We start from the raw sequence: 26,574 nt of genomic DNA on the forward strand, positions 1-26,574 counted from the left end.
CTTTAGCCTTGAAGCTGGTCATTCAATCATCATGAGAAAACATCACCACCAAAACGCCCTACACTCGCCCAGTCCAAACGCTTTGACTCTTCCAGCTGGGGACCCCCCCAAGAGTACACTTTGGGATCCACGAGGCAGCCTAATCCTCCCTCTTGACACCACTCCGAGACCACAGCGTAGATGAATTCGATCTTTGCGCGGAGGAGATTGCCCTCTGTAAGCTCTTTGTAACTGTCCTCCTTGTCGGCTGAGCCGTATAGAAGCTGTTGCAATGAGCCTCGCAGATGTGCTCGAGCTTTAACGTGCTTCCATGGCACATTTCCAGTCTCTTCGAGGAGAGACGTTGCATCAAGTGGTAGGCAAAGGAAATGTCCATAGCCTGCGTCCGACGATAGAACGAGCTTCGTATGATCAGGAAAGTTGAACTGGGGAACTGTTAGATGAGCTTTGGTGTACGTATCAGAAGCACTTACTTGGAAGGAGCCATCGTCGAAACCCCAGATCCCGACGTTACCCAGACGTTGATAAAATCGAACAAAGTTTACGCGGGGATCTTTCCGGAGCGGCTTTTCTTCGTCACCAAACGTCGCACACATGTACTTTCCAAACTTGTGCCAAACCGTCCGAATCTCCTCAACTCGCCGCGATTCTAGTACCTCAATCTGCGATAGTCCTCGATCCTTCTTGACGGTCGTGTAGTAATTCAGTGCAACGCTTTTGGCGAGCTCTCGGTTGCCGCCAGCCTTCCGTAGATGGTTGTATCCGTCTGTCGCAAAAGCGATGGTAACGGGGTACTGCTCCTCTGCTGAGAGGAGAGTTCCAATACTACCATCATTGAGGACGTATCCAACTCCATACCTGCGGCTGTAGTCTACCCATTTTGCAACAAATGGCAACTGCGGTGGTTGGTCTCTTCTCGACTTCGTAGGCTTCTTGTCGAGAGCTCGTTCAAGATTATCTCGAAACGTCATCAAGCGCGCCAAAACAGTCACCGGATCGGTGGCAGGCATGTCATTGCTGACGGTTCGATAACGAGCGGCACTTTTCGTCGACGTTGCTTGAGCCGCTGATTCCGGCTTGTCGCTCCCTCCAACGCTCGTCTTAGTGACTCGCAAAGGTGGGAGATCAGGCAGTCCGTTTGATGTCGTCTTTGGTGCCTCTTTTGCGCTCTCCTTCGCTGTCCGTGCTCGCGTGGAAGTTCTTGCCTCTCGAGGGACGCGTAGGGGAGCTGGCGCGGAAGCCGTATTCGCAGTGACACGGCCGGGGTTCGAGATCTTGCGCGCTGCCCTTAATCGGGTCGGCTGTTTGTCCAGTATTCTGTGCGCAGGCTCAGGCTCCTGTACCGGCTCCACATTTTCTTTTAATGTCTGCATCGGCTGTTGCTCTCGTCTCGGAGCCCTAACCACACGACTCTTTGTCCGCTCGTTTCCGGTAGTCTCTGAGAGAGCTTGACTTTCTAGTGACGATTCTTTCTCTTCCGATATTTCACTGAGTCCTCCTGTTGGCAGATGCGGCCATTGCACACGGGCGGGGAAAGGTACATATACGACGTCTTTGGAGAAGGGTATGTTTGGCTGTTTGCCGGCTTCGATCTCCTTTTGGCAGTCCCTCGCGACAGTCTTGTTCGTCCTGCGGCCGTAGGTTCCGAATGCTTTTCCTTGTTCGTACTCGCCGACGGACGAGGACTTGCAAAGCTGCCACCATTCCTCGGTATATCCACGTCTGATTGTCGATGCTGTCGGCGGACGGTTCTTCGGCCACTTCGGTACGCGGGAGGTGCATCCACTGTCTAGTTCCAACGGAATGTAGCCCAGTTTGAAGAATGGGTGCGCTACGATCTGATCAGGAGTCGGTCGCTCGTCTTCGTGCACCAACAATAACGAAACAATGTCGCGGAGGTCGTCGGTGATTTCATTCGCAAACCTGGCCAGGTCTGGCCAAGTGTATTCGCGAGCCTTCAACTTCCGGTAAATGTCCTCGCGCTTGGCGGCATGGAATGGCGCTCTTCCGACCGCCAGTGTGTACATCATGATTCCAATAGCCCATAGGTCAACCTTCTCGTCATGACCCTTGCCTGTCTTCTCCAAGACCTCTGGGGCAAGGTAGTTGGGTGTGCCGCACATGGTTGTCCGACGGATCGCCCCATAGTCGCTCTGTGACACCAATAGTGCTGCAAGACCAAAGTCGCCGACTTTGACGTTCATGTCGCGATCGAGGAAGAGGTTGCCTGTCTTGAGATCGCGGTGTACGATGTTCCGTTGGTGTAGGTATTTGATTGCGCCGCATGTTTGGATCATGAATCGCCTAATCTCAGGCATGGTGAAATATTTGCGCTTCTTGATCGCATCGGCAAGGGAACCGTTTTCGCATAGCTCCAAGACAACATAGGTGCTTGATTCGAAAGAGAAGGCGCGGAAGAACTCGACGATGTTGGGATGGGATAGCTTCGAGTGGATCTGTAATTCAGTAACAAACTGAGGCGCGTCAGCAAACATGCGTCCACCGTGTCCAGGCTCTCTGTACCTTTTGCGCCAGCTTGGGAGGCTCCATTTTGGATTTGACAATCTTCAGAGCGACTGTAGAGCTGCCGAGGTGCTCATGACCCAGCAGCTTTGCGCGATGGCAGATAGCGAAGCCGCCTTTGCCGAGCTGTGCTCCCGTTTCATATTGGAGTCCCTCTGGATCCTGGACCACGGCCGGCGGGGCATCTGCGTGTATCGACGAGGCAGACATTGGCGTGGTGGTGGTAGTTGGAGAGATGATGGAATCGAGAACAAGGTCGCAGAGTGTTGATGGCATGTAAACAAGGGCCCGCTTAGCGTCGTTGCTAGGGCTGTCGGCCAATCGGTGCCCGGCACTGTCCGCTCGATGCACGCGGCCTTGCACAAACTTGCACTTGAGATGGTGCAGGACAAACCAAGACTGTTTTGAATTAGTACTGTGAGCTATCCATGCATCTCGTCATGCGTCCCGCGTTGTCGCTGAGATGCTAGTCCCACTCTCAAAAGCCATTGCCGTCGGTGGATCTCCGGCCAGCCCAAGGCAGCATCGATTTGAACATCGAACCTGCAGCTATGTTCAACACCACAGTTGATCTAACCACGAACCGCTATCCAGCTCTCTACATGTGTCTGTTCGTATGAGGCTTGAAATGAAAACCGCTCGCCGGCCAATTACCTCCATACCTCCCCACAGCCTTCCGAAACGCTCTCGTAACCGATTATGTCTCTCACGCTCAAAGTTACGTCGCTGTTCGTCCGGACTCTCGCAAAGCCCGTAGCAGTACGTTCGTTAGCTTGTGACATGTGTAGCCTTAGCTGATGTCGTCCAGAACGCCATCAAACGCAATGCCCACGAACACGACCGATTTCGTCGAATATGCGTCAAATTCGCCCAAGGCCTGCATCGCGTGGATATGCGCATGCGCCTCGGCCTGCTGCAGGACCCCGCTGTCATAGACAGGCAAATCAAGAAAGAAGTCGCCCTAGCAGAGGCTGCGCGCAAAAAAGCAGCGGCACCCACGGTCCTCACCGAAGAGGAAATGAAGGCAGAGGAAGCTCTCACAGAGAAGGAACGAGATGCGATCAAGAAAAAGGCTGAGGAGAGGATCAAGCCACGCATACGACCTCTGTCCGAACAAAAGGCCATCGAGATGGGTGCCAACTTCGCTGCTGAAACCTTCATATTCGCCGTCGGTATTGCTGTGATTCTTGTTGAGCAATGGCGGCAAAGAAGAAAGGCCAAGAATGCCAGAGACGATATAAGGGAAGATTTGGAGGAGGTGCAGGCTGAGCTCAAGGCGGTCAGGGCAGAGTTTGAGGAGTTCAAAGCGAAACATCCAGAGCCAGTGTCGTCAAAGCTACTGGGGTTTTGGAAGGGTACTGGGAAGAAGGAAGACGACAAGATTGAAGCTGTGAGCACCGAGGCGAAGCCGGCGCCCGTCGAGACTCAAGGCGATGCTGCGCAAACTGCGAATGGGACGCCTACAACGCAACCAACCCAGCATAAGGATTTAGGAATGTATACCCGGGAAGCGTAAATACTCGCAGGCTGGCGATCCTGTACCTCTCAGGTCGAGCTTAGAGGCCCGTCTTGTTGTGGTTTATCAAAAACTTCGTTACGATCATCTCCTCTCATGATACCCTTTCGGCATAATAGACGCATTTGGTTCACAGTCTCCTCCCCGGTTTGTGATTCATGACGCATATTGTGGATGTATCCAGTTGCTTCTAGGATATTGTTGTCTACATCGATGTATCAAGCATGTATCAGATCCAAAAGATACACCTCAAATAGTCTTCTTTCTTTAATAAGCTGTCTCTATTATGGCCCGTTCATGCCCCCTTAGTCACTCTATCTGTCTCTGTCTACGTGCCTTCCACAACAACATGCTCAGCTCCACAGCATCAGGGACGATTACATATACAACGAGCGCACATATCTCTCACCTCTCACCTCTGACGACCACGCGAACTGATTTGTTTTAACGTCACGTTTATAGCGATCGATACCGGAACCATTTCATGCCTGTGCTCATCATGAACGTTTCACACTATACCAACAAGACCAAACCTATCTTAAATGAGAAGGAGCGCTCCGCAGTTCCAAACATGTATCCACCAGACATTACTACCCATCCTGTCAACGTTGTCGTCTCCGCCCAATTAGACGGTGCAAACGACCACTATTCCCGTATGACCAACAGCTCAATAGGCCACACTCAGCACAGTACCCAGCACTACCTTCAGCAACAACACCAGGCCCGGATCCCGCTTCCATCTCACCACGTAGCTTCTGTGCCGCCGCCTCGCCAATCAGCGCGTGTCGTCGTCAATGCAGTCAACGGTCTACTCCCCTACTGCACGACTGAGCCGCCACTGGACGAAGCACAGGTCATTGCTCTAAGTGACGTTGTGGGTAGTTTAAGGGAGCTTGCGATACTAGCTCTGAGTGCTGCATCTGGTGCGGCCGGCTGTATGAAGAAACTGGAAGGCGCAGTGGGTCCGCGGGCAGCAGGAAACATTGCAGAGTTCTTTGCCGACGAATGGGAAATTGAAGGTTGAGAGAATTCATAGATCCGGACTGGGGAGTGAGACAGTGGTTGGCTCATGTATCATGGAATTGACAGTTAGGGGGTGGTCGGGTGGAGTGACGAAAGCCGTCACTGGGAATCAGGAGGAAGATGTGAGCTGCTGGCGATGAGTTGTCTCATTGGTTGTCAAGGACAACCTTTACACTCGCTACCAAATCATCTATCATATTTGCAGAGTATACAAAAGCCTCGCTCCCGCCCGCCTCTTCCATGTCTCTCACCTTCAAGTCAACTCACCGATAGTATTCAAATAACATACCTGACCAGTAATGACAAGAGATCAGCGTACTTTTGACATCGAAATTCCGGACACTGTTGTGCGTGAAGTTCAAAGGAGAACCGGAGGACGAGCGTGGAGTGGTAGCCCATCCCTCACAGCCGCGTTAGCCAAAGCTAAGCGCGTCTTTGCTCCCGAATGCCTCCTACCAGTGCGCCACATCACGAACATCATGTGGTAGTGACATTGGCAAAGTTCCGAAGTGTTCCCGCGAGTAAAGAAGTAGCAGCTGGCTGGTATGAGCATTCTGAGAGAGGGTTCTTAACGGATGCGGCAGATTCAGTACAAGAGCTACGTGAATCTGCGGAACACCTACCTTGACTACGACTGGGTTCTATCAAGGGTGAATCATGCCAATCTTGATGACCTGACTAGGAGAAATGTGCGAAAGTAACATGTTAGACCAATCAATCGCTCGTTTTTACTCATACAACGTAACACTACAGTATAAATATCAGTAGTTCTTCAATTAGTTTCTCTAAGCTTTGATATGTGCCTTCGTCTGCTAATGATTGAGGCATTGTATCGCTAACTCAAATCATCGATGGAAGAGACAGCATACTTCGCTACCCGAAAGTACTAAGGAATCTTTTTGCATAACTTGACCAATATTATTTACTGCAACGACAAGGTATCATACATTATCCACTACATCGTCCACGGACACAGACTTTTCTAGCTCTGCTGTTAGGCCAGCCGCTCCCCCCAACGTTTCCTCAACTTATCCCAGATGACATTGGGAAGCGAGGTCCCAAAGATATTGCGAAGACTTTAAGTAATCTACGAAGAACCAAAGCTGGTGATGTTGATTCCAATACCAGCCAACGCCGGCCCGGCATCCAGATCCAGGTTGATCGTGTTACTCTTGATCGCGTCTTCATAGTACGTAAGATGCTGGTCACCCTTCACGCTCGAGTTGCCCACGATCTCAAGCGGTAAGATACCGTTCTTGTATTTGCCCTGGATTAAGCCCAGAATAGTGAGCTGTTCGACGTGGCTTTGTAGAGGGAATTTGTTCTCCCCAGGCGTGAGGAAGACGTTCGGAATGAGAGCATAGCCAATCGGAGTGCCATCGACGGCGAGGTTCATGGTGATGTTGCCCAGATCGAGTGTCATGACAGATGGGTTGGGAATGGTGACGTTGGCAATAAGGTTGGAGCCATCTGACAAAATCTCGTCTTTACCGGAGAGAAGGCGAACGTCGATTATGTTAAGCCCGGAGAGTTTATTTAGTCCTGTAAACATGTTAAGACTATGGTCCAACATAGGTCCAAGGGGCGCATACCTTTCATCGTAACGACCTTGTTATAATCGACATCCATAGATGGTAGACCAGAGAGGTGAATAGTCGTCTTGCCATCAAGGTGGATTTCAAATGTCTCGGCATCCAGAACAGCTCGAGTGTAGTTTGAAAATGCATCTGCGTTCGCGAACTTGACGTCTTGATCAACAGTAATATGCGTTTCTGCTTCAGATTTGGCCTCCGGTATCTCAACGTAAAGGAAAGGCTCCTGGCCTTCGAGCGACAAACCGGCACGGAAGGCATCGATCTTAGGGTGGTAACTACTATCACTCCTGATGACAGTATCGATCTTTAAATGTATCCCATCTGCTTGCGGATCCGTCACCTCTTGGGAGGTAACTTCGATTGTCGAGGAATTGATCTCATGCTGTGCCTTCTTTGGCACACCGACGAATATGATTGGCAAAACAATGACCAAAACAATGATCACGAGTACCAGACAATCTGAAGTAGTGTAAACAGAAAGTAAGTTGATGGCACTAGAACACACTTACCACACCACCAAAATTTTCTGCAGTGGTTCTTCATACGTCCTTTTGCGCCTGGCGTTGGCCCCGGTGGATACAGCTTGTTGATGACGCCGCCTTTCTTCTGGGGTGTAGTATACACATCGTCTGCCCGTGCCTGTCCGGCGGTCTTGTCGTCCATACTGAAGGCCTTCTGTTAGGTGTAAAGATGATGTAGAGTAAAGCTCGACAAATCTGGAATCCACTGGTTGATGGCGATTCAGGCCACCTGTGGACTCTCCAGGGGACCCGCAGGGCTTAACACGCGAAATAAGTAGAAGGATGAAGAGACACCAAGAATAACCCAAACAAGGTATAAAGGCGGAGGACGCGGGGAAAGCACACGTTGAAGTCGTCAAAAGCTGGGGAATGCTCAGAAGATTTGGCACATGCACACAAAAACACCGAGACCCCTCTTGCGCCAGATTATCATTGGCGATGGGCCGACAGCACGACGGGTGTCAAAAGGGTGCGATCAGTGACAGGCGTCTTAGCGATGGTCATCAAGGCGACGGGTTGCCCGAGACCGTAGCCTGTTATGGAGATTGCCCGAAATACCCACCACCTATCTGGTAAGGATACGAAGCCGAGGCAATCCAACCAACGAAGGATCATCTTGCACATGCGCGACGAATCTTTGGAGCAGTGGCCAAGTTGTGTAACCTATGGCGCCGAAAAAGCCGTGAGTGGTCAGTTCAGCAAGCAAAGCCAAGCTACTTAGCCATGTCGAACTATTTAGATTGGCTGTGTCGACTACAGCCAAAGGCGAAAAGGCGTTAAGTGGAATGACACGCGATCATATCGAATAACCCTGGCTAGTCCGGATAGCGACAGATCATTGCTTACCCCAGACGGTAGCGCGGGCCCTGTACCTTTTGGGGTTAGAAGTGGACAAAACCCCCTGAAGCGGCGACCAATGCAAGCGATTGCTTGTCGGTCGTCGATCTGTATTCGGGATCCGCGCCTCGTTGTTGCAGACGAAGAAACAGTCCAAAGGAGCAGGTGGACAGCGGTATATTGCATCAAGTAACGGAATCACTGGCCCCGCCCCTTCACATGAAAAACGAGATCCGAGACGAATTGCACAAGGCCGAACCGACCCAGGACCTAACAAGCGGCTTCTTCTCCACGACTCGACATACATGGAACGATAAGGGGTGCCAGTGAATGATTTTCTCGCCCACGATCGTGCGTTGCCGTAGGATCCGACGCTTCAGCGATACGCGGTTCATGCCGTCTACAAATCCTTGGGTGTCTGTCACGCAGGGCCAGACCAGCCCAGCCCACATTCCCGTGTGCCGTAAGTGGCGTTAACCGTTGTTAGAGCCTCTTGGGTCTATGGCGGGAGATTCAACCGTTTTGGTGGCCTAAAATATGCCTGGACCAGATGTGCTCGATGCTTGACTATGGCGCTGGTTGAGAAATGTTAGTAGTGGTAGATTGGGCGAGGAGATGCAGTCGAAAGAAGAGTCCGGGGGATCGCCTGCCCTGGCATATGCCAAGGGAACGCCATGTAGTGGGTCACTGCCGCTGCGGGCAGCCTGCGAGTCGTGGCTGGCGAGGTGAGCGACAACACATTTTTTTCTACCAGCGCAAGGCTCAACAGCACAAGATGGCGCAATCAGACGAGGAAGATGATTACATGAATATGGTATTCGACGATGCGCCAAAAGGACCAAAGTTTGAGACTTCCCTACAGCGCGCAGCGCGCAAGCGCAAAGAGGTGCGTCTGGTGGCATTGCTGGATTTTGCTACACTAACACGTTGACAGGGTGAAGCTAGAGCGCGACAGAAGACCAAGGCCGAAAAACAAGAAGAAGTCGAAGCTGCACGAGAAGCTGCCCTCGCTACTGCCCTGCCCGAGACCAATAAGGGATTCAAGATGATGGCCAAATTTGGTTTCAAGCAAGGCGATGCTTTGGGCAAGTCCGAAGACGCACGCAAAGAGCCTATCCAAGTCAATCCTAAAGACGACAGAGGAGGTATCGGTCTGGAGTCGGAGAAGAAGCGCAAGTTCAGGGAGCAGTTCGAGGAAGCAGACCGACTAGCAAAGCGCGCAAAAGAAGAGGAGGGTGACTATCTCGAGATATTGCGCCAGGAACAGAAGGAGAAGAAGGCAGAACGGGACCTAGATAACGCGCAAAGGACAGCCGAGCGCTTGTCCGACAAGAACGCTGAAGCGGAAGGCGCGGCAGACCCAAGTGAGAAACCACTGAAGGACATCAATGTCCTCTGGCGTGTTCGTGCGCGTCGCAGGATGGAGGGCAAGCGCGACAAGCAACAACGCCGAGAACTGAACAACAGTATTTCGTCACGATTACCCACATTAGCCGCCGAAGACGATGACGACGATTCAAAGATAGCGCAAGGTCGAGACCTTGCGCCATTCTACACTACTCTTGAGAACGAGCTTGAAGATGAGGACCCACAGTTGGCAGAATTTGAGGCCTTGCCTGTAGCGGAGCGCTTGCAAAAGGTTCTGGTGTTTCTGCGTGAAGAATACCGATACTGTCTCTACTGTGGCTACGAATACCCAGACGCAGAAATGGAAGGATGCCCTGGAGTTACTGAAGAGGACCATGACTGAAAGATGAAAGCCTTCATTATGCGAAGAAATCTTAGTAAAGGAAGCTACAAACACGACTACTACTCGCCCTAGGGCCCAGAGTAGGCGGGAACGCGTATTGGTACGTCTGGAAATCGCGCAATCTTGTGACTGCTATACTCGGAGTCGCTTTTACAGTATGACAATGACTTCCGGAACATGCAACTGTCAAGGACCTCTAGTCCAAGCAAGAAACCTAATTTCTTCACGTCCACAATATGTAGTCTAATATTAGACAAAGGTGAGGCGCCTTAAAGGTGCATTCTGGGCCTCAGCCGCAATAGCTCTCAGTCAATGAATTGCTGAGCATGCGAAGATGAATGAGGATTCTTGAGAATACTCAAGTAGAGATAACGTGCAAGCAAAATACAAACAAGCTATGGTATTCCAATTTCCAGAACATCGGCATTCGTGCGACAGTGGTGCGCTGGTATCCAGTTTCTCAAGAGAGAGCAGGCTGTGAGCTTTGACCAAATCACCAAGTCCCGTGCTCACGCGATTCGCGATTCGTCGCGCCTTCCCCTAGCCCTTGCACATCAACAACATCGAACAGATAGAGTAGTCATCACGCCAGACAACAAACGAAGATGGAGCATCAGAAATGTTATATATATGAACCGCCAGAGTCAGAAGAGCGATCGCCAAAGCGACAGCGAACCGGCAAATTCGATCCACAAGCGCAGCTACCAGAACGGCTAGCCACGTATCGGGAGTTGTGGGCACAACAAGAAGAGCGCATTCAAGTGAGCCGCATTTCCGCATATCTAAAACAGCTGCTAATGTTGTTAGAGTACTTTGGAGGGCGCAGATAGTGCCACCCAAGAAAAGATTGTTAACTTCGTCTCGGCTTCCAGTGCATCACCAGATGAGCCCAAATTTGCCATACCGACAGCGCTCATCGTGGCTGGTCCCAGTATTGCATCCCATGGCCCCTTTTTCCAACGCTTGGGACGCGGTATCAGAGACGTCAACTGCGCCTATGTCGTGTTAACGTCTGGTGAATGTCCGAATTTGAAGACGTTCCTCAAAACGCTCATTAAGAAGGTCACTTCACGCGTGGAAGATGATGAGGAGGATGACCTAGGTCGGCCCGCCGCATCTTCGAAGCATGGGCCTAAGTTGCTCAACTACGATCTCGGTCATGTTCAAGAATGGAACAGACAGAGCCGCGCTTCTAGCATTGTTGTTGCTCTACAAGATAGCGAAGCTTTCGACGTTGGACTACTCGTCGATGTAGTTGACCTGCTTCAGTAAGTTTGTTGTGTTTGGTGATGGTATACGCTGACTTCTATAGCTCATGGCTCGACCGCCTGCCTTTTGTCCTACTCTTCGGCATTGCGACTTCAGCAGAGAGCTTCGAGGAGCGCCTAGCAGGGAACTCACTCCGCTACCTTGACGGCCAGAAGTTCGACGTTACCCAATCTGATGAAATCATTGAAAAGTTATTCCGCGCAACTATCGCTGGCACAGATGCTCGACTTCACGTTGGCGCCAATCTCTGCCGCCGTATGCTGGATCGGCAAAAGGATCATGTTCAGAACACACAGGATTTCTGCGATGGGCTGAAGTACGCCTACATGTCACACTTCTATGCTAGTGTGCCTAGTTTCTTTCTCAAGAATGATGTTGCTTTCGAACAAGTATCAGCGGATGCGTTTGAGGCTGTCCGTACTTTGCCCTCGTTCCGTCATTGGGTCGAAAACATGCTAGAGGGTGGTCAAGTGCAAGACGTACGAGGGATACTTGAAGAGAACAAACTTCTATTCGCTCAGATCACAAAACATCTGCAATCTGGACAACGCTCCATGACTACACTGAGTCATGCTGCAAAAGTATTGGCAAACATCCGGGAGTGTCTTCAGATGTCACCCAGCGTCCGTCTGTCCTCTATTTGGACTCGAGCAGCTGCTGGTGAACTCATTGGATCTCCTCTAATCCGCGAAACGATGCTGTCTATCAAGAAGATTCCATCCGATAAGTTGGTACTTCTACTATCATCACTACGAAATCTTGAGGGGAACTATTTCACCCTGGATACCGCTTCCGCTCAAGAAAAACTCGAAAGTTTGATGAAGAATGCCGATGCGCCTCTCCGAACACAACACGATGTTCGCAATGATAGTGTACGGACCACTGTCGTAGCACAAAAAGTACTTCTCAGTAAGCACAAAGCTGCACTGTCAGAACAAGACAAGGCGTATTCGGAATTGGTTACACAACTCCACGACCAGCTCGAGACTTACTTTACCTCTTCACTAATCGACCCAAAAACATTGGTTCTTTCAGAAATCTTCGTGTTTGACCTAAAGTCACCACACACAGAAGTCTTCCAACCCAGGCCTCGCTTTGCGGTTGAGCGCGCACTTGCTTCTCCTCATGACTATCTGAGCTGTGACTGCTGTAGTGGTGTGGACGGAAACCCTGCAGCTCTTTCTGCCACCCAACCTGCGACAGCAATCGTATATCAGATGTACCTTGAGTCCGGTACATTGATCAACGTCACAGATCTGTGGTCGGCGTTCAATGCCATTGCAGGAGATGGAACGGAGGAGAACGAGCCCAAGACCATGTAAGTCCAGGTTTATATACCACAAACAAAGTGTTCTAACAGGTTACAGGGCACTCTTCCAGCGAGCGCTAGCTGAGCTCAGGCATCTCGGCCTAGTAAAACCCAGTCGAAAGAAGACGGATCACATTTCGAAGATCATGTGGAAAGGCCTCTAGACAAGACTACCAATCTCCGTTGCACTACCGTACATATCATACATACTCTTCATTCAGACCTTTTTTAGGCCTTCTTTGGCTGTGGCGCAGTATCACAAAGTGTTCCGCAACTCTTACATGTTCTCTTCTCCGTATCCGCCTTGAAAGCATTCACCGCGTCCTTGATCTGCGTGCCGAGATCCGTACAATGAAATGCTGCTTCGTACACTTTGTCGCCACAATTCTGACAATACCACCTCAGCCTATCCAAGCTACCCTCCGGCCTCTTTTGCTCCAGCACCACACCTACCGTGTCTTTGAAGCGCACAGGATTATGCGGAGTATTTGGGGGCAGCAAAAACATGTCTCCTTCATTTATATGTATGTCTTTGAACTGCTGACCCGGCGGTAACGAGGTATCGACAACTTTGAGGAGCATGGAACCTTTGTGTTGGTAGAACCATTCTGCAGTTTCGTTGATGTGGTAGTCGGTTCGTTCGTTAGGCCCGCCGACTATCATTACGGTTACGGGGTCGGAGTAGACGCAATAATTGTTGATTGGGGGTTTGAGCATATGGGAGTTTTCGGAGACCCTGGAATGATGGGTTAGCTGTGTTGCTTCGTGTTGAATGGAGCGGTTGAGAATCTGTATGGAAGTCGGTGTATGTACCATTTTGGTATGTTCAACGGTGGGCCTAGTTCTCGATGTGATTGCGATTGCGAGAAGTGGCGTTGTGAGAGTGCTGCGGGAGTACGCGATAGCGGTCGCGAGGCGCTTTGCGCGAGTCTAATGGCTGGTCGTAATGATCGCATTGTGTTCATGGTGGTGTGTTGCACATATGACGTTCGAACTTCACTTTGTGAAGTCTGTGCGATAAATTTGCCTGACGTGCTTTGAAATGTACAAAGTCATCGATGTAATCAATCAAGGGTCCAAACACAAGTGGGGAGCTTCTCGCCCCCGCGTAGCCGCGGCTCGTGCGTGCATGCGTCGATCACTGGTGCGACGCGTGCCATCACATGTCGCTCCTAGACCCGCCTATCTTGAGACACAAGTCCATCGTCCATATCTCCTTCCTCCCAGTAACAAACTATCTCAACCAGTTCCAATAGCAAAGCACGGCAGAAAGATGGACCATTCGCACATGGATCACGGCGGCCACATGGGCCACGACATGCCTGGCATGGGCGGCGACGGGCCCAAGTGCAACATGAACGTACGGTTGCACCCTTCTCTCCTCGTATCGATACTCAAACGAACATACGCTGACTTTCGATGATGTGATAGATGTTGTTTACGTGGGACACGACCGACCTCTGCATTGTCTTCCCCTCGTGGCATATCTCGGGCACCGGCTCACTCATCTTTTCGCTACTCGCCGTAGTCCTGCTCACAGCTGGGTACGAAGCTATCCGAGAAATATCAAGGCGCTATGAGGCGTACTCAAAGGGTATCATGGAGGGACCCAGAGGTGAGTGCACTTCTTCTATACAAGTACCACCGGGGTAGTGGAAAGACTCTAAGAGGCAGGCGTGGAAGTAGGAGATTAGGGAGGTCTCTTTTCTTCACTTCAATCACCACCTTGAGGAACACTCGCTGAGTAAACTTTACGCGTACAAAGACGACGCAGATGAATCTAGCTCATTACTTGGCCCAGGGAGAAACGGAGGCGTTGGGCGTAGTGCCGAGCAGCAGATGAAGATCATCAAGGCTGTCTTGTATGCTGTACAGGTCTTCTATTCGTTCTTCATCATGTAAGTGTTTTCGCAATGAAGGCGGAGTCGGGGGCTGTGGCTGATATGCATAGGCTGCTTTTCATGACGTACAACGGTTGGATTATGCTTGCTGTCGCAGTGGGTGCATTCGTCGGATACCTGATGTTCAGCCAGTCTTCGTCCACCAAGTCGGTCGCCTGTCACTAAGGGGATCGGTAACGGAAAACATCTGACATGAGGCTGTTCAGAGGACTGGAGAGTAGTACTAGATCAGGAAGGCAAACAAATGGTTAAACAGTGTTTTGCTTGCCCTCGGTCGGAGCTACGGATTTGCATGTCCTGAAATATCCGGGCCTAGGGTCCTGCAGCGCCGACGGGTCGGACCCGCTATACTCGCAAGCTTGGCTTTGGATACCCCAGATATAGAGTAAACAGGCAGTTCGCAATACATTGTTGACACAGTTGGAGTTCTGTTCGGTGTCCAGGGTCGACCTCGCGCGAGAACGTACCGAGCCAGGTCTGGCGGCGTCGGCAACAGCTACCCCGAAACGTTTTGTACGCACAGAATGAAGTTGAAATAACGCAACCTTGGTCTTGAATGCGAAGTTCAATACCTTGACGTCGGAGCGACTTGAAAACTCGGTATAAGATGATACTCCGATATGAGTTCATAGACTTGTTGTAATTCCGAAGACGGCAATATCGCCCGCTAAGTGTTGCGCTCGTGCGAGCAAACACCGATCGGGCTTTGATGCCTGTGCGGAAGGATTTGCCATTACGAGCATCGTGAAGCTCAAGCATCAACAAACATCGTAACAATTCAACTCAAAGAACAACGAGCGGCGAATGCATTGCGTCGACGATGTTCCAGAGTTATGGTTGTGGCTAGCTAGGCTTAGTATCACATGTGCTCTAGCCTTCACATGCCAACGGCGAGTTGCGTGTTCCCACGCGTGACTTGCCCCAGGTTCTCCAAGCCCCAGCTCCTCGGCGTTCCGTCCGAAGGAGAGGTCAGCGTTGCGCATGGGGCCAACCACGCCTCACATACCCAAGTCATGTGTATAGTGACGGAGACGAGCGTCTTCACATGCGACAGCTGAGCAGTTGCTTGATATTAGCATCAGCAGCGCAATCCAGGCTCGTCTGGGTGAATCTCACATCTCTGGCGTACAAACAGCCGCCACATGATTGGGCCCGCCCGGCGACAGGTGCATGCGGGTTAGCGCATTCTCCACTTCCGAGGCACAAGTTGCGACGATTCAAGTGCTAGCTAGAAGCCGAGCATCCTATCCGTTGCATCCATACAAAGCAGAAGCCGATCCCCAGACTTTTCGCCCTCATCTGCTCTCTCGATACCCCGTCTTTTACTTTCATTCCCTCTTCGTCTGCATTCATCACCATGCCTGAGAGAGTTATTGTTGTTGGCGCTGGCTGTAAGCATCACTGCATCATATGCCGTCACGCGCATAGCTAACCACGACGACAGTGTCCGGCTTGAGCGCTGCTCATACCATCTACCTTGCTGGTGGAAATGTCGTCCTTTTGGACAAGAACAACTTCATGGGAGGCAACTCCACCAAGGCCACATCCGGAATCAACGGTGCCCTTACAAGGACACAAGTAGATGAGAAGATTGGCGACAGCGTCAAGCAGTTCTACGATGACACACTCAAGTCTGCGCGAGACAAGGCGCGACCAGACCTGATCAAGGTTCTGACCTACAAGTCCGCTGCTGCCGTTGAGTGGTTGATGGACGTTTTCAACCTCGATCTGACTCTCGTTTCGCGGTTGGGGTACGTTTGACGTTATTCCCGCATCTCACACATGTACTGACTTTGACAGTGGTCACTCCCAACCTCGTACCCACCGTGGCCACGATGCCAAGTTCCCCGGAATGGCCATCACATACGCCCTGATGCAACGATTCGAAGAGTTGGCCGAGCAGGAGCCAGAGCGCGTCCAGCTCGTCAAGAAGGCCAAGGTCTCCAAGATCAACACCGAAGGCAACCGTGCTACCGGTGTCACCTACACATTCAACGGCGAGGAGACAACACTTGAGGGCCCTGTCATCCTGGCCACTGGTGGTTATGCCGCCGACTTTACAGAGGACTCTCTTCTGAAGAAGTGGAGGCCAGACACCTACGACCTCTCCACCACCAACGGTGCTCACGCCACCGGTGATGGACACAAGATGCTGATGAAGATTGGTGCCAACGGCATCGACATGGACAAGGTTCAGGTTCATCCTACCGGTCTGGTAGACCCTAAGGACCCTACGGCGAAGACTAAGTTCCTGGCCGCTGAAGGTTTGTACACTACTACCGACTTCGTTGTTCCACGCTGACAGTTCCTAGCTCTCCGTGGTGAGGGTGGTATTCTTCTCAACAACAAGGGCAAGCGCTTCTGCGACGACCTCGGTCACCGCGACTACGTCTCCGGTATGATGTGGGGCGAGAAGGACAAGGGCAACTGGCCCATTCGCCTCGTCCTCAACTCGAAAGCATCCAACGTCCTCGACTTCCACACAAGACATTACTCTGGCCGTGGCCTGATGAAGAAGATGACTGGTGCAGAGCTCGCCAAGGAGATTGGTGTCAGCGACAAGGACCTCCAAGCAGAGTTCCAAAGCTACAACGCGATTGCAAAGGGCGAGAAGAAGGACGAGTGGAACAAAAAGTACTTCCACAACCTGCCTTTTGACATCAACGACACCTTCCACGTTGCGCAAATGGAGCCTGTACTCCACTTCACCATGGGTGGTATCGAGATCAACGACCAAGCACAGTGCTTGAACTCCGAGGGTAAGCCATTCGATGGTCTGTACGTCTGTGGTGAGCTTGCTGGTGGTGTCCATGGTGCCAACCGCCTCGGTGGCTCATCACTCCTTGGCTGCGTTGTCTACGGTCGTGTAGCAGGAGAGTCTGCTTCCAAGTACCTCTTCCAACAAGCGCTCAACAAGTCTGGTGGTGCCGCTGTAAACCGTCTCGGTCAGATCTCGCTACACATCGACCCATCACAACCGGGCAAGGTATCCGTCGAGTGGGGCAACGGTGTCAGTGGAAACGCTCAAGCCGGCGCCAGCTCGTCGTCGGACCCCGTTCAGCATCAAAAGCAGGAATCCGCCGCTCCGGTCATGTCTTCAAACGGCGACTCAAGTGACCCCGGCAAGGTTTCCAAGCCCAACGCACCCAAGAAGTTCAGCATTCCAGACAAGGAATTCTCGCTCGAGGAGGTTGCGAAGCACAACAAGAAGGATGATCTATGGATCGCCGTAAAGGGTATTGTCATGGACGTGACCAACTGGACAGATGAGCACCCAGGAGGTCCTCAGGCGCTCTTTAGCCATATGGGCAAAGATGCATCAGAGGAGTTTGAGATGCTGCACGACGATGAAGTCATTCCCAAGTACGCACCTGAGATCGTTATTGGTCGGGTCAAGGGTCAAGAGGTGACACTTGAGTACTAGAGGGGAAGGGAAAATGTTGTTTGTACTTTTAGCATGTTCCAAATGATATCACTTGCATATGTTCGAGAAGATTACTTAGATGACGCATTTTGGACGTGTGCAGCATCATGTCATGTGTTTTGGTGATGAGCAGAGTTACACTGCAGACGCCCGCGTCGGGTCCCTCGTAGCGGCAGATCAGCCTCGCCCGGGCGGACCCTGGCCGCATTTTCCCCAGACCATTAACACGACGCAACTGGTGCCCCTTTGAGCATTACGTAGGCGACATGTTCACGACTGCGTAACGTTCCCTTCGACGTCAACCTGTTTCCAAAATGCTGCACCAGCAACTCTTTCATTTCTTTGATAGACAATGACAACCTACGACGAGTATGGCGTTCCCGTCGGCGCATACTCAGAACCGGAGAGCTTAACCCACCAAGCATGGCGGCTGGTGCGGGCTTTCTTCTTATATCGCATACGGCCTGCTGTGCAGGAGAAGAGGAATGAACTGCAAAGTGGAAGTTGGAGCTTCAAGCGGCTGTTTACGCTTGTGAGAGCGCTGGTGCTGCTGTGGTGGGTAGTTTTATACTGGGGCGAAAGAGGTGTCTTCAACAGCGCTGTGGAGAGCTGCAACTGGGACAACTGGGAAAACTGGGTACGAGCATACCTTTCGATATCTGTACATGTGCGCAAGACTAACTACGTGTCTAGGAAGCTGGCGCAAACCCCCACAGACTCGTCTTCGTCGCCGACCCGCAACTCATAGATCCGCACACGTATCCAGGTCGCCCGTGGCCTCTCAACCCTCTTGCCTACAAGTACACGGATCTCTACCTTCGCCGCACCTACTCTCGCTTTCAGACTATCCTATACCCTGACACTATATTCTTCCTCGGCGATCTATTTGATGGTGGCCGTGAATGGTCTACGCGCACCACTACTTCGCCTGAAAAACAATATCGCAAGTATGGCAACGACTTTTGGATGAACGAGTACAGAAGATTCGGGGACATATTCTTCAAGCACTGGGGTGACGGGGGTATGCAGCCAAGACCTGGACAACCTGGGAGGAAGCTCATAAGCAGTTTACCTGGTAACCATGACCTGGGATTTGCCAGAGGAGTGCAAGAAGGCGTCCGAGACAGGTTCAATGCATACTTTGGTGATGGAAGCAGAATCGACATAATTGCAAATCACACTTTCGTCTCAATCGACAGCGTCTCCCTAAGCGCACTCGGTCAAGAATCACCAGAACAGGTGGAGAAGCTATGGCGACCTACGAAAGACTTCCTCGAAGATGCGAAAAAGCGTAAAAGGCGTCTGATACAGCGCGAGCTACGTGCCCAGCAGGGCCTCAGACCCTACCCTGGCATGCCTCACTACGCAATTGAGAAGAAAGACCTAGCGACATCCGAACTTCCACACGCCAATGACGAAATCACCGAATTCCCTACGATTCTCCTCACCCACGTCCCTCTCTATCGCGCACCAGGTACACCCTGCGGACCTCTTCGCGAACACTGGCCCCCAACCCCTCCACCAGCTGGACAACCACCCCTCGAGCACGACGACCGCAACGCCATCTCCGTGCGCGGCGGATACCAATACCAAAATGTGCTCAACCGCGAGATCACTGCCGACATAGCCGAGAAAGTGGGAGACATACGATACGCCTTCTCAGGCGACGACCACGATTACTGCGAGGTTCTCCACAAAGCATATACTAGTGCCGGTGGCGGCATACGAGAAATTACTGTCAAGAGTACTAGCTGGGCCATGGGCGTTAGACTTCCTGGTGTACAACTCGTCAGCTTATGGAATCCTGTCGACGTACACGGCAACCCCAAGAACGGTGATGCGAGCAAGACAATTCAAACAAAGCTATGTCTACTTCCAGATCAAATCGGCACATTTCTTAAATACGGGTTGCTATTTGGCCTTACGTTGATGATTCTGATACTTCGCGCGGCTCTCGTTACTCTCGGCGTCGTCTCCTCAAGCGAAGCAGACATGACGACTGAGAGTCCTCTCCTGCCTACAACAAATACAAGCACGTTCCCTGCTACGACAGCAGCGGAGAAGGAATCACATTCGTCAAATTCCTCAACGTCTTCTGAACGCATGGGGAACCTATCCGTCCGCACAACCACTCAAACACGCAACATGCAGCAACAACAAAGTCAACAATTCAGATATAACCTCCCGTTGGTACAACATGCGGGCTATGACCCTACCAAGGACTATGATGATGACGATCATGATAGGGACAAGAAGGTCAGAGTCTATGGTGTGAGCACCAAGGCTGCTAGGAAGCCAAGGAAACGGAGAAAAGGACTGGCCTTGTTCTGGTGGGAGTTCAGGACGAGTCTGAAGACTGTGATTGTCCTTGGCGGGGCTTGGTATCTGTTTTTGGTTTGGAGGGGATAAAGAAGTATAATTTATATCTTTAGAGTTATGAGTCCTTCGCTGCTTGTTATGGATACGCTATTATGAAGTTCCAAAGCTGCAACATGTTTTTACATGTAAGAGGTTGATGACGCGAACCATAATGACTGTGCCCTAGACTTTGCGTGATTATGACATGAGATTTCTGTTTGGACATGGCAGTACGTTTTCATGCATATGCATTGGGTCTTGCGTACTTAAGATTCTCTCGTTCCGTCTAATACACCAAGACAGGATCTTACATGCTCATATCTCAGCACCTCAAAGTACCGTCTCAGAGTTTGAGATTCTCGATCCACTTTGTTGCCTCCTCAACACCTTGATCAACCTTATCCGCGTTCGTACCCTGGCCAATGGCAGTAGGAGCGCCTGGCTTTCCACCTGCCTTGCCACCGATAATTGGAGTGACAGCAGCAGCCCACTTGGGTCCATCGGCACCTGCGTTCTTGAATGGCTACATGGAAACGTTAGCACTGCTGTCGAGAGAGTCAGGGTTTGCAAGAAGAACATACCTCGCTCACATAACACCCATGCACAACCTTGCCCTCTTCAGGCGAAGCGGAGAAGAGATACAGCGACCGATCCTTGAGCGCACTCTTAGGCCCAGAGATGGTCTTGATAACTTCGCTGATAGCCTTGTTGACAGTGCTTGACCATTCCAACTTCTTGACCATGAATTTCTTACTATCGTCTTCGAAGAACTTGGTCACCTCATCAAGTACGCGCTTGTTATCGGCTTTGGCAGCGGCCTTTTGCTCGTCGAGAATGCTCTTTTGGATCTTAGCGAATTCCTCCCGGAGTTTGCTCTTCGCAATGGCAGAGACGGTGAGGTTGTTGAGATCGACACCGATCTTCTTGGCTTCAGCTTCCTTTTGGGGTCCGAAAGCCATCTTGCCCATGTTTTGTACGCGTTCTTGGAATTCACGGGCGATACGCTGTACATTGTAGGCTTCTTGACCTGTTACAGCGACAATGCGGCGAATGCCCTTGGCGATACCAGATTCCTCGAGAATGACGAGTTCCTTGATTTCGCCTGTCTTGAGGACGTGTGTGCCACCGCAGAACTCGATGGAGAGCTTTTCCCACTTCTCGTTCTTGACATCCTTGAGGAGCTCTTCGACTGGTACTCCGACAGAGACAACACGCACCGGGTCGGGGTAAGTCTCACCGAAGACGGCACGGACACCGCGGATCTCCTTTGCCGATGCGAGAGGTACCTCCTTGGCGTATACTTGCGAGTCCTGCTTGATGTACTCGGATGAGATCTTCTCAACCTTGTCCAGTTCCGCGTCTGACAGACCCGCCTTGTGTGAGAAGTCGAAACGCAGCTTCTCCGGTGCGACGAGCGAACCCTTCTGGTCGACCTCGTTACCGAGGACTTCTCGGAGAGCGTAGTTGAGAACGTGGGTGCCGGTGTGGTTATTACGGATGGGATGTCTTCGGAGCTCGTCGAACTCGGCAATGACGTCGCTGCCCACGCTCAGCTCACCGTACTTGATGTAACCAGTGTGTAGTACATAGCCGGCGTAGACCTGGACGTTCTCAATACTGATTTCAGCCTCGCCATCTACTAACAACCTTCCGGTGTCGAATTCCTGGCCACCCTGTTCGGCATAGAAGTTTGTCTTGTCAAGCAAGACTCCAAATTGCTCACCCTCCGGTACTTCTGTTGTGCTCTTAAGGAACTTCTTGTTGTGGTATATCGCCTTGATGGTGGCGGTAATGTTCTCACGACCAAACTTGGCGGAGTCGTCGGTCTTGGGGACTTCGGGCATATTCTCCAACGCACCAAGGTCGTGTACGTCGAACTTGACAACTACCGCGCCGGCCTTCTTGTCGCCCTTGCTAGCTTCGCGAGCTCTTTCTTGTGCGGCCTCGACCTCTTCATCCTTGATCTTCAAGCCTCGCTCTTCAGCCATGAGCTTTGTCAGATCGACGGGGAAACCGTAGGTGTCGTATAACCGCCAGACATCATCTCCAGGCAAGTCGTCTGAGCCCTTGGCCTTGGCCTTCTGCGCGTACTTTTCGAAGATGACCTCGCCACGATCCAGCGACTTGGCGAATGCCTTTTCTTCCTCGTCCAGAATCTCCATGATGTCCTGTTGCTTCTTCTTGATCTCTGGGAACATGTCGCCCATCTGATCGACCAGTGTGGGGACAATCTTGGAGAAGAAGTCACCAATGTCCGTCTCAAAGTATTTGCGCGCGTATCGTGCACCTCGTCGTAGCACTCGGCGGACGACGTAGCCCCGGCCGACGTTGTTGGGTACACCACCGTCGGCAATGGCAAAGCTCATCATGCGAACGTGATCGGCGACAACTCGGTATGCGGTATCGATACCATCCGGGTCTTGGTCGCCGAATTGTCCCCTGTACTCGCGCGCTCCAGTGATATCTTGTATCCTCTTGAACAGTGGTGTGAAGACATCAGTGTCGTAGTTTGACTTCTTGTGTTGTAGCACCGAAACCAAACGCTCGTAGCCCATACCGGTATCGATGTGCTTGTTCGGTAGTGGTCGTAGTGATCGGTCGGGTTCGCGGTTGTACTGCATGAAGACGTTGTTCCAGATTTCGATGACCTCGGGGTCGTCCATGTTGACGAGCGAGGCAGCGTTCCTGTACTCTCCGTTGACTGGCTCTCTCAGATCGTAGTGCACTTCTGAGCAAGGCCCGCATGGCCCCTGATCACCCATCTCCCAGAAGTTGTCCTTCATGTCTCCAGGTAGAATGTGGTCTTCTGGCACGCCCACGCTCTTCCACAGCTCCTTGGCTTCCAGGTCTGGCTCCAGCTCATCTGTTCCCTCAAAGTAGGTCACGTACAACCTTTTGGGATCTATGCCATAAACTTTTGTGAGAAGCTCCCAGGTGAAGCCTACGGCCTCGGTCTTGAAGTAGTCGCCGAAACTCCAGTTTCCCAGCATCTCGAAGAAGGTGTGGTGGTAACTGTCCTTGCCAACATCGTCGAGGTCATTGTGCTTTCCACCGGCGCGAATGCACTTTTGCGAGTTGGCTGCGCGCTTGAGCTGTGCGAAGTCGGACGAGGGGTCGATGGTGCCTTGGAAGATGGCCTTGTACTGGTTCATGCCCGCATTGGTGAAGAGAAGGGTGGGGTCGGAGAGGGGGACGACGGATGAGGAAGGCACTGTTTTTTGTTGTTGTCAATTGACATGCATCTGGAAGGTGACGGGGGAAGCGCACCAAAGGTGTGTCCACGCTGCTTGAAGTAATCAAGGAAGGTCTGGCGCACGCGGAGGGCGCTCCATTCGTGCTTCTCGTCTACGAGCGACATGTTTGCGGCCTGCGCGTTGCCGTCGTGGTGGAGGGGCAGCGAAAGATGTCGTGTGTGGGTGAAGAGTCTCGTATGGTGGAGAGAGCTGTGGCTTGATTGACTGAGACAGCTAAGCCGTGGTTGACTGGCAAGTCTAACCCTTTGGTGACTCAGAGGGGCTCTAATCAGTAGTTGGCGCATTCACGAAAACATGTGGGTGCGGGCGCCGAGCTGCAGGCCAGTGCAGCGATTGCGGGGCTGACTGGGCGGCGGGCGGCGGGCGTAGGAGCTTCGGAGGACCGACGGTGGCCTCAGCCCTTCTGGAAGCTTCACGTAACTGCGCCTAGACTACACGTCCATTATAACAACCCCAGCCAGCACCATGCCCCGATCGCACCACCGTAACAGCACCACTATCGCCAGATAATCACCCCGCTCTACCAATCGGCTGTCTCGGACTCCCACTGCAACCTGACCTCGACTCCCGTGAAACAGATTCACCCCCAAAGCTGCGATGCATGGCGCAAGTCGCTAGCAACCCTCCTCCCTATGCGCAACAGAATGCGCCCCACGGCACCAAGAGAGCCGCAGACAGTTCCCTCGAGAACGAACAGCGGCTGAGTAAGCGATTCGACTTGCTCAACTTGGGTATGCTCAATCCCCCTCCGCAGACGCTAGATTACCATGCTAACTGTACCATCGCAGTAGACAACAATGGCACACGCCTCTACATCCCAGTTCCGGGCTCAACAGATGCCACACTCCCACGCCAGTCCCAATCGCCCACCTCATATGGCGACCCTCTGGCCTTTGTTGCCTCGAGGCGGAAACAGCCTCGCAAGCCACGCTTCCCCCGCGCCCAAGAAGAAGAGACCGGCATGCAGATAGAAGACACCCCCCACAGAGTCTACATCTCCGACCTAAGCGCTGAACTCTCCGACATCGAGTCCGACGAAGAGAATCCTATTTTCCTTTCCGATATCGAAAAGCATCTCTCCAAGATACCGAAGCACATCTTACTGGGCCCGGAGCCCAAGCCCACGGACAAGAACCAGTTGGTCCTGTACAATGTACCTGCAAGTCTGACAGTGCCCGAGGCCCAAGACAATGTGCGCAAGGCCATTGTAGAGGCAAGACAGCGCATCAGGGATAAGCAGGTGAACCCAGTAACGGAACCTGAAAATGTAGATTTGGCAAGGAATAACTACCACAGCAGTGGCCCTATCACTAGAGAAGACAGGATGATGGATGCGATACCCCAACCTACGGCAACACCTGCAGACGGAGACGGCGATGCCATGGACATTGATTGATTGATTGCTTGATTATTGAGTGAATGAATATTACGTCTGCTTGGTCATCAAATTATTATAGAGATATGGTTCAACAGCTTGTTAATACATGAATGCAATAAACGTGATCCAGTCACGTATTCTTCCCAGCGCTTGCGCCATCTTCTTATGTATTCTGTCTACCGTCTAAAGCGATCCAATACACCCATAAGCTTCGCCTTTGCCGGTCGAGGCGGTAGCTCCTGTGTTTGACCCTGTTCTACATCTGCACCAATCACACCGCTCTGCTGAGGTCCCGTCTGCTGAGGTACTCCTTGTGGTGGTGCACCGTACAACGGCATCTCCATAGCCTGCGCCCCTTGGTTAGGGTTCGCCTTGGTGGCACCAGGGGGCGGTGGCGCAAAATATTGTGGTGGCGCATCGGTGTTCTGGTACAGCGGCGGGGGGTCCGCCCATGTGCCGTCCTGCCTCTGTGTGTATTGTGGGTTGGGTGCGTAGGGGTTTTGTGTTTGGTAAAAGGTGAAGTGGTTCTGGGGAACTTGGCCATGGCGGCGACGTTCCGAGTAGGATATCAGAAACTGTTACACTTCTTGTTAGTATTTGATGGCGTCGACACTGAGTGGGGAAGAGGGGTAAGACGTACGCGATGATATCCGAGCAGTGGAAGACCCTTTCTTAACCTTTGCTTTGCGTGGATACGACCTCCTACGAACCATCCGAAGAAGATGACAAAGAACGATGCAAGTATTATCCATTTCACGATTATACCTTTCTGTTCCATTGTTAGTTCAACGTCTCGTGAGCAGGAGGTAAAAGGTAGACATACATCTGTGTACCAAAAACCATCATCACCTTCATAGCATTCCCTTCCTCCAGCAAAGTCGTCGACACAGTAGTATCTCTTTGTTAATGATAATAAAGGCATGGCTGTGATGTGGTGTATGTGTGTGTGTGTCCAGCTCTCGGGAAAAGGCGAGTCGTGGATGTATATGTTCAGAGCGTAGGAGGGAGGATCGACTGGTATAAGCCCAGTACGTGCCGCAGTTCTGGGAGATAATATGGTCGATATGAGCGGTTAATGGATAGGCTGCGCCACTTCTACGTCGTTCGTTCCTTCGGTCGACTAGCTTCCCGAGAGGGAGGTGTGTCGCGTGTGGAGAAGGTTGGCAACGAGTCTTGTTTCAGATGTGTAAGGCGTGGATGTGGTAGGTTTCAAGATGGGATGGATGGAAGGGCGGCTAATGGGAGGTGGCTGAACCTCGACGGTATATACTCAAGGAAGTGGCTTGATGGAAAATAAATGGAAACTTATGAAAACAGAGATTCGATAAATGAGTGACGCAAAAGAAAGAATCAAAAGAAAAGCGACGACTATTGTGGCTGGGGCAAATCCAGAGTTCGAGGTTGGGGAGGTCGGGATGAGGTATGCAAGGGACGCGTGGATAGGAGTGGATCGCGACCCGTGCCCTGCAGGGCTGGAAAGCTTGTTCCTTGCAGGCCTGGCTGGATGTGGCGGACCTCACTCCGCAACGTCGACTGCCAAAATGTGGCTGTAGCATTTATCGCTTTGGAAGCTGCGCGTGAGCTATGATGCAACAGTCGGTGAGGTTCATTCTACTGTGTTGAAACCTGTGTTTTCTAGTACATGTATCGGGCATACTCGAGCACGTGCGCTACCGTCAGACAGCCATGGCCCGCCGCCGCTGCTGTCGCCGCAGAAGCCTCTTTTCTTTTTTCGGATACACCAAGATATTGGTAGATCAAACTTTAAACAAGTTGAGAAGAACTTCACGGCACAACAGACCGCACAATGGAGACAAAATGGAGACAAGTTTAAAATGTATTCAGTACTGTCGGGAGCCAGCGTCGCTGACTCTAAAGCTGGAAAAATGATAAAACACAGAGTAAACGTTGTGGTA

The 26,574-nt window shown here is 51.7% G+C and overlaps 13 protein-coding genes across 13 annotated transcripts; 8 read left to right on the plus strand and 5 right to left on the minus strand.

Annotated features, from left to right (window-relative positions):
• Positions 1 to 29: 29 nt before the first annotated feature.
• AA0111_g5167 (hypothetical protein) lies at positions 30 to 2,733 on the minus strand (the record flags this gene model as incomplete). The annotated part of the gene is made up of 3 exons (XM_028651249.1): positions 30 to 425; positions 474 to 2,474; positions 2,524 to 2,733. The coding sequence occupies 3 exons, from the start codon at positions 2,731 to 2,733 to the stop codon at positions 30 to 32; spliced, it is 2,607 nt and encodes an 868-aa protein (XP_028507324.1).
• A 489-nt stretch (positions 2,734 to 3,222) lies between these two features.
• AA0111_g5168 (hypothetical protein) lies at positions 3,223 to 4,039 on the plus strand (the record flags this gene model as incomplete). Its single annotated transcript, XM_028651250.1, has 2 exons — positions 3,223 to 3,282; positions 3,332 to 4,039. 2 exons carry the CDS (start codon positions 3,223 to 3,225, stop codon positions 4,037 to 4,039), a joined length of 768 nt encoding a protein of 255 aa, XP_028507317.1.
• Positions 4,040 to 4,538: 499 nt separating this feature from the next.
• On the plus strand, positions 4,539 to 5,063 carry AA0111_g5169 (hypothetical protein; the record flags this gene model as incomplete). Its single annotated transcript, XM_028651251.1, has 1 exon — positions 4,539 to 5,063. The coding sequence occupies one exon, from the start codon at positions 4,539 to 4,541 to the stop codon at positions 5,061 to 5,063; it is 525 nt and encodes a 174-aa protein (XP_028507318.1).
• Positions 5,064 to 6,149: 1,086 nt separating this feature from the next.
• On the minus strand, positions 6,150 to 7,320 carry AA0111_g5170 (hypothetical protein; the record flags this gene model as incomplete). The annotated part of the gene is made up of 3 exons (XM_028651253.1): positions 6,150 to 6,604; positions 6,655 to 7,116; positions 7,167 to 7,320. 3 exons carry the CDS (start codon positions 7,318 to 7,320, stop codon positions 6,150 to 6,152), a joined length of 1,071 nt encoding a protein of 356 aa, XP_028507120.1.
• A 1,470-nt stretch (positions 7,321 to 8,790) lies between these two features.
• AA0111_g5171 (hypothetical protein) lies at positions 8,791 to 9,765 on the plus strand (the record flags this gene model as incomplete). Its single annotated transcript, XM_028651254.1, has 2 exons — positions 8,791 to 8,901; positions 8,950 to 9,765. The coding sequence occupies 2 exons, from the start codon at positions 8,791 to 8,793 to the stop codon at positions 9,763 to 9,765; spliced, it is 927 nt and encodes a 308-aa protein (XP_028507119.1).
• A 605-nt stretch (positions 9,766 to 10,370) lies between these two features.
• AA0111_g5172 (hypothetical protein) lies at positions 10,371 to 12,507 on the plus strand (the record flags this gene model as incomplete). Its single annotated transcript, XM_028651255.1, has 4 exons — positions 10,371 to 10,526; positions 10,573 to 11,033; positions 11,078 to 12,352; positions 12,402 to 12,507. The coding sequence occupies 4 exons, from the start codon at positions 10,371 to 10,373 to the stop codon at positions 12,505 to 12,507; spliced, it is 1,998 nt and encodes a 665-aa protein (XP_028507122.1).
• Positions 12,508 to 12,571: 64 nt separating this feature from the next.
• On the minus strand, positions 12,572 to 13,308 carry AA0111_g5173 (hypothetical protein; the record flags this gene model as incomplete). Its single annotated transcript, XM_028651256.1, has 2 exons — positions 12,572 to 13,079; positions 13,157 to 13,308. 2 exons carry the CDS (start codon positions 13,306 to 13,308, stop codon positions 12,572 to 12,574), a joined length of 660 nt encoding a protein of 219 aa, XP_028507121.1.
• A 308-nt stretch (positions 13,309 to 13,616) lies between these two features.
• AA0111_g5174 (hypothetical protein) lies at positions 13,617 to 14,409 on the plus strand (the record flags this gene model as incomplete). Its single annotated transcript, XM_028651257.1, has 4 exons — positions 13,617 to 13,703; positions 13,775 to 13,958; positions 14,145 to 14,241; positions 14,295 to 14,409. 4 exons carry the CDS (start codon positions 13,617 to 13,619, stop codon positions 14,407 to 14,409), a joined length of 483 nt encoding a protein of 160 aa, XP_028507124.1.
• Positions 14,410 to 15,601: 1,192 nt separating this feature from the next.
• AA0111_g5175 (Fumarate reductase) lies at positions 15,602 to 17,668 on the plus strand (the record flags this gene model as incomplete). Its single annotated transcript, XM_028651258.1, has 4 exons — positions 15,602 to 15,635; positions 15,689 to 15,995; positions 16,045 to 16,508; positions 16,557 to 17,668. 4 exons carry the CDS (start codon positions 15,602 to 15,604, stop codon positions 17,666 to 17,668), a joined length of 1,917 nt encoding a protein of 638 aa, XP_028507123.1.
• Positions 17,669 to 18,020: 352 nt separating this feature from the next.
• On the plus strand, positions 18,021 to 20,077 carry AA0111_g5176 (hypothetical protein; the record flags this gene model as incomplete). Its single annotated transcript, XM_028651259.1, has 2 exons — positions 18,021 to 18,305; positions 18,362 to 20,077. 2 exons carry the CDS (start codon positions 18,021 to 18,023, stop codon positions 20,075 to 20,077), a joined length of 2,001 nt encoding a protein of 666 aa, XP_028507126.1.
• A 292-nt stretch (positions 20,078 to 20,369) lies between these two features.
• AA0111_g5177 (Alanine--tRNA ligase) lies at positions 20,370 to 23,384 on the minus strand (the record flags this gene model as incomplete). Its single annotated transcript, XM_028651260.1, has 3 exons — positions 20,370 to 20,549; positions 20,608 to 23,237; positions 23,294 to 23,384. 3 exons carry the CDS (start codon positions 23,382 to 23,384, stop codon positions 20,370 to 20,372), a joined length of 2,901 nt encoding a protein of 966 aa, XP_028507125.1.
• A 497-nt stretch (positions 23,385 to 23,881) lies between these two features.
• On the plus strand, positions 23,882 to 24,676 carry AA0111_g5178 (hypothetical protein; the record flags this gene model as incomplete). Its single annotated transcript, XM_028651261.1, has 2 exons — positions 23,882 to 24,011; positions 24,069 to 24,676. The coding sequence occupies 2 exons, from the start codon at positions 23,882 to 23,884 to the stop codon at positions 24,674 to 24,676; spliced, it is 738 nt and encodes a 245-aa protein (XP_028507118.1).
• Positions 24,677 to 24,834: 158 nt separating this feature from the next.
• Positions 24,835 to 25,580, minus strand: AA0111_g5179 (hypothetical protein; the record flags this gene model as incomplete). The annotated part of the gene is made up of 3 exons (XM_028651262.1): positions 24,835 to 25,233; positions 25,299 to 25,427; positions 25,482 to 25,580. 3 exons carry the CDS (start codon positions 25,578 to 25,580, stop codon positions 24,835 to 24,837), a joined length of 627 nt encoding a protein of 208 aa, XP_028507117.1.
• Positions 25,581 to 26,574: the final 994 nt, after the last annotated feature.

The sequence above is a fragment of the Alternaria arborescens genome (genome assembly GCF_004154835.1).
Source record: "Alternaria arborescens strain FERA 675 chromosome Unknown contig_10, whole genome shotgun sequence".
Classification (NCBI taxonomy): domain Eukaryota; kingdom Fungi; phylum Ascomycota; class Dothideomycetes; order Pleosporales; family Pleosporaceae; genus Alternaria; species Alternaria arborescens.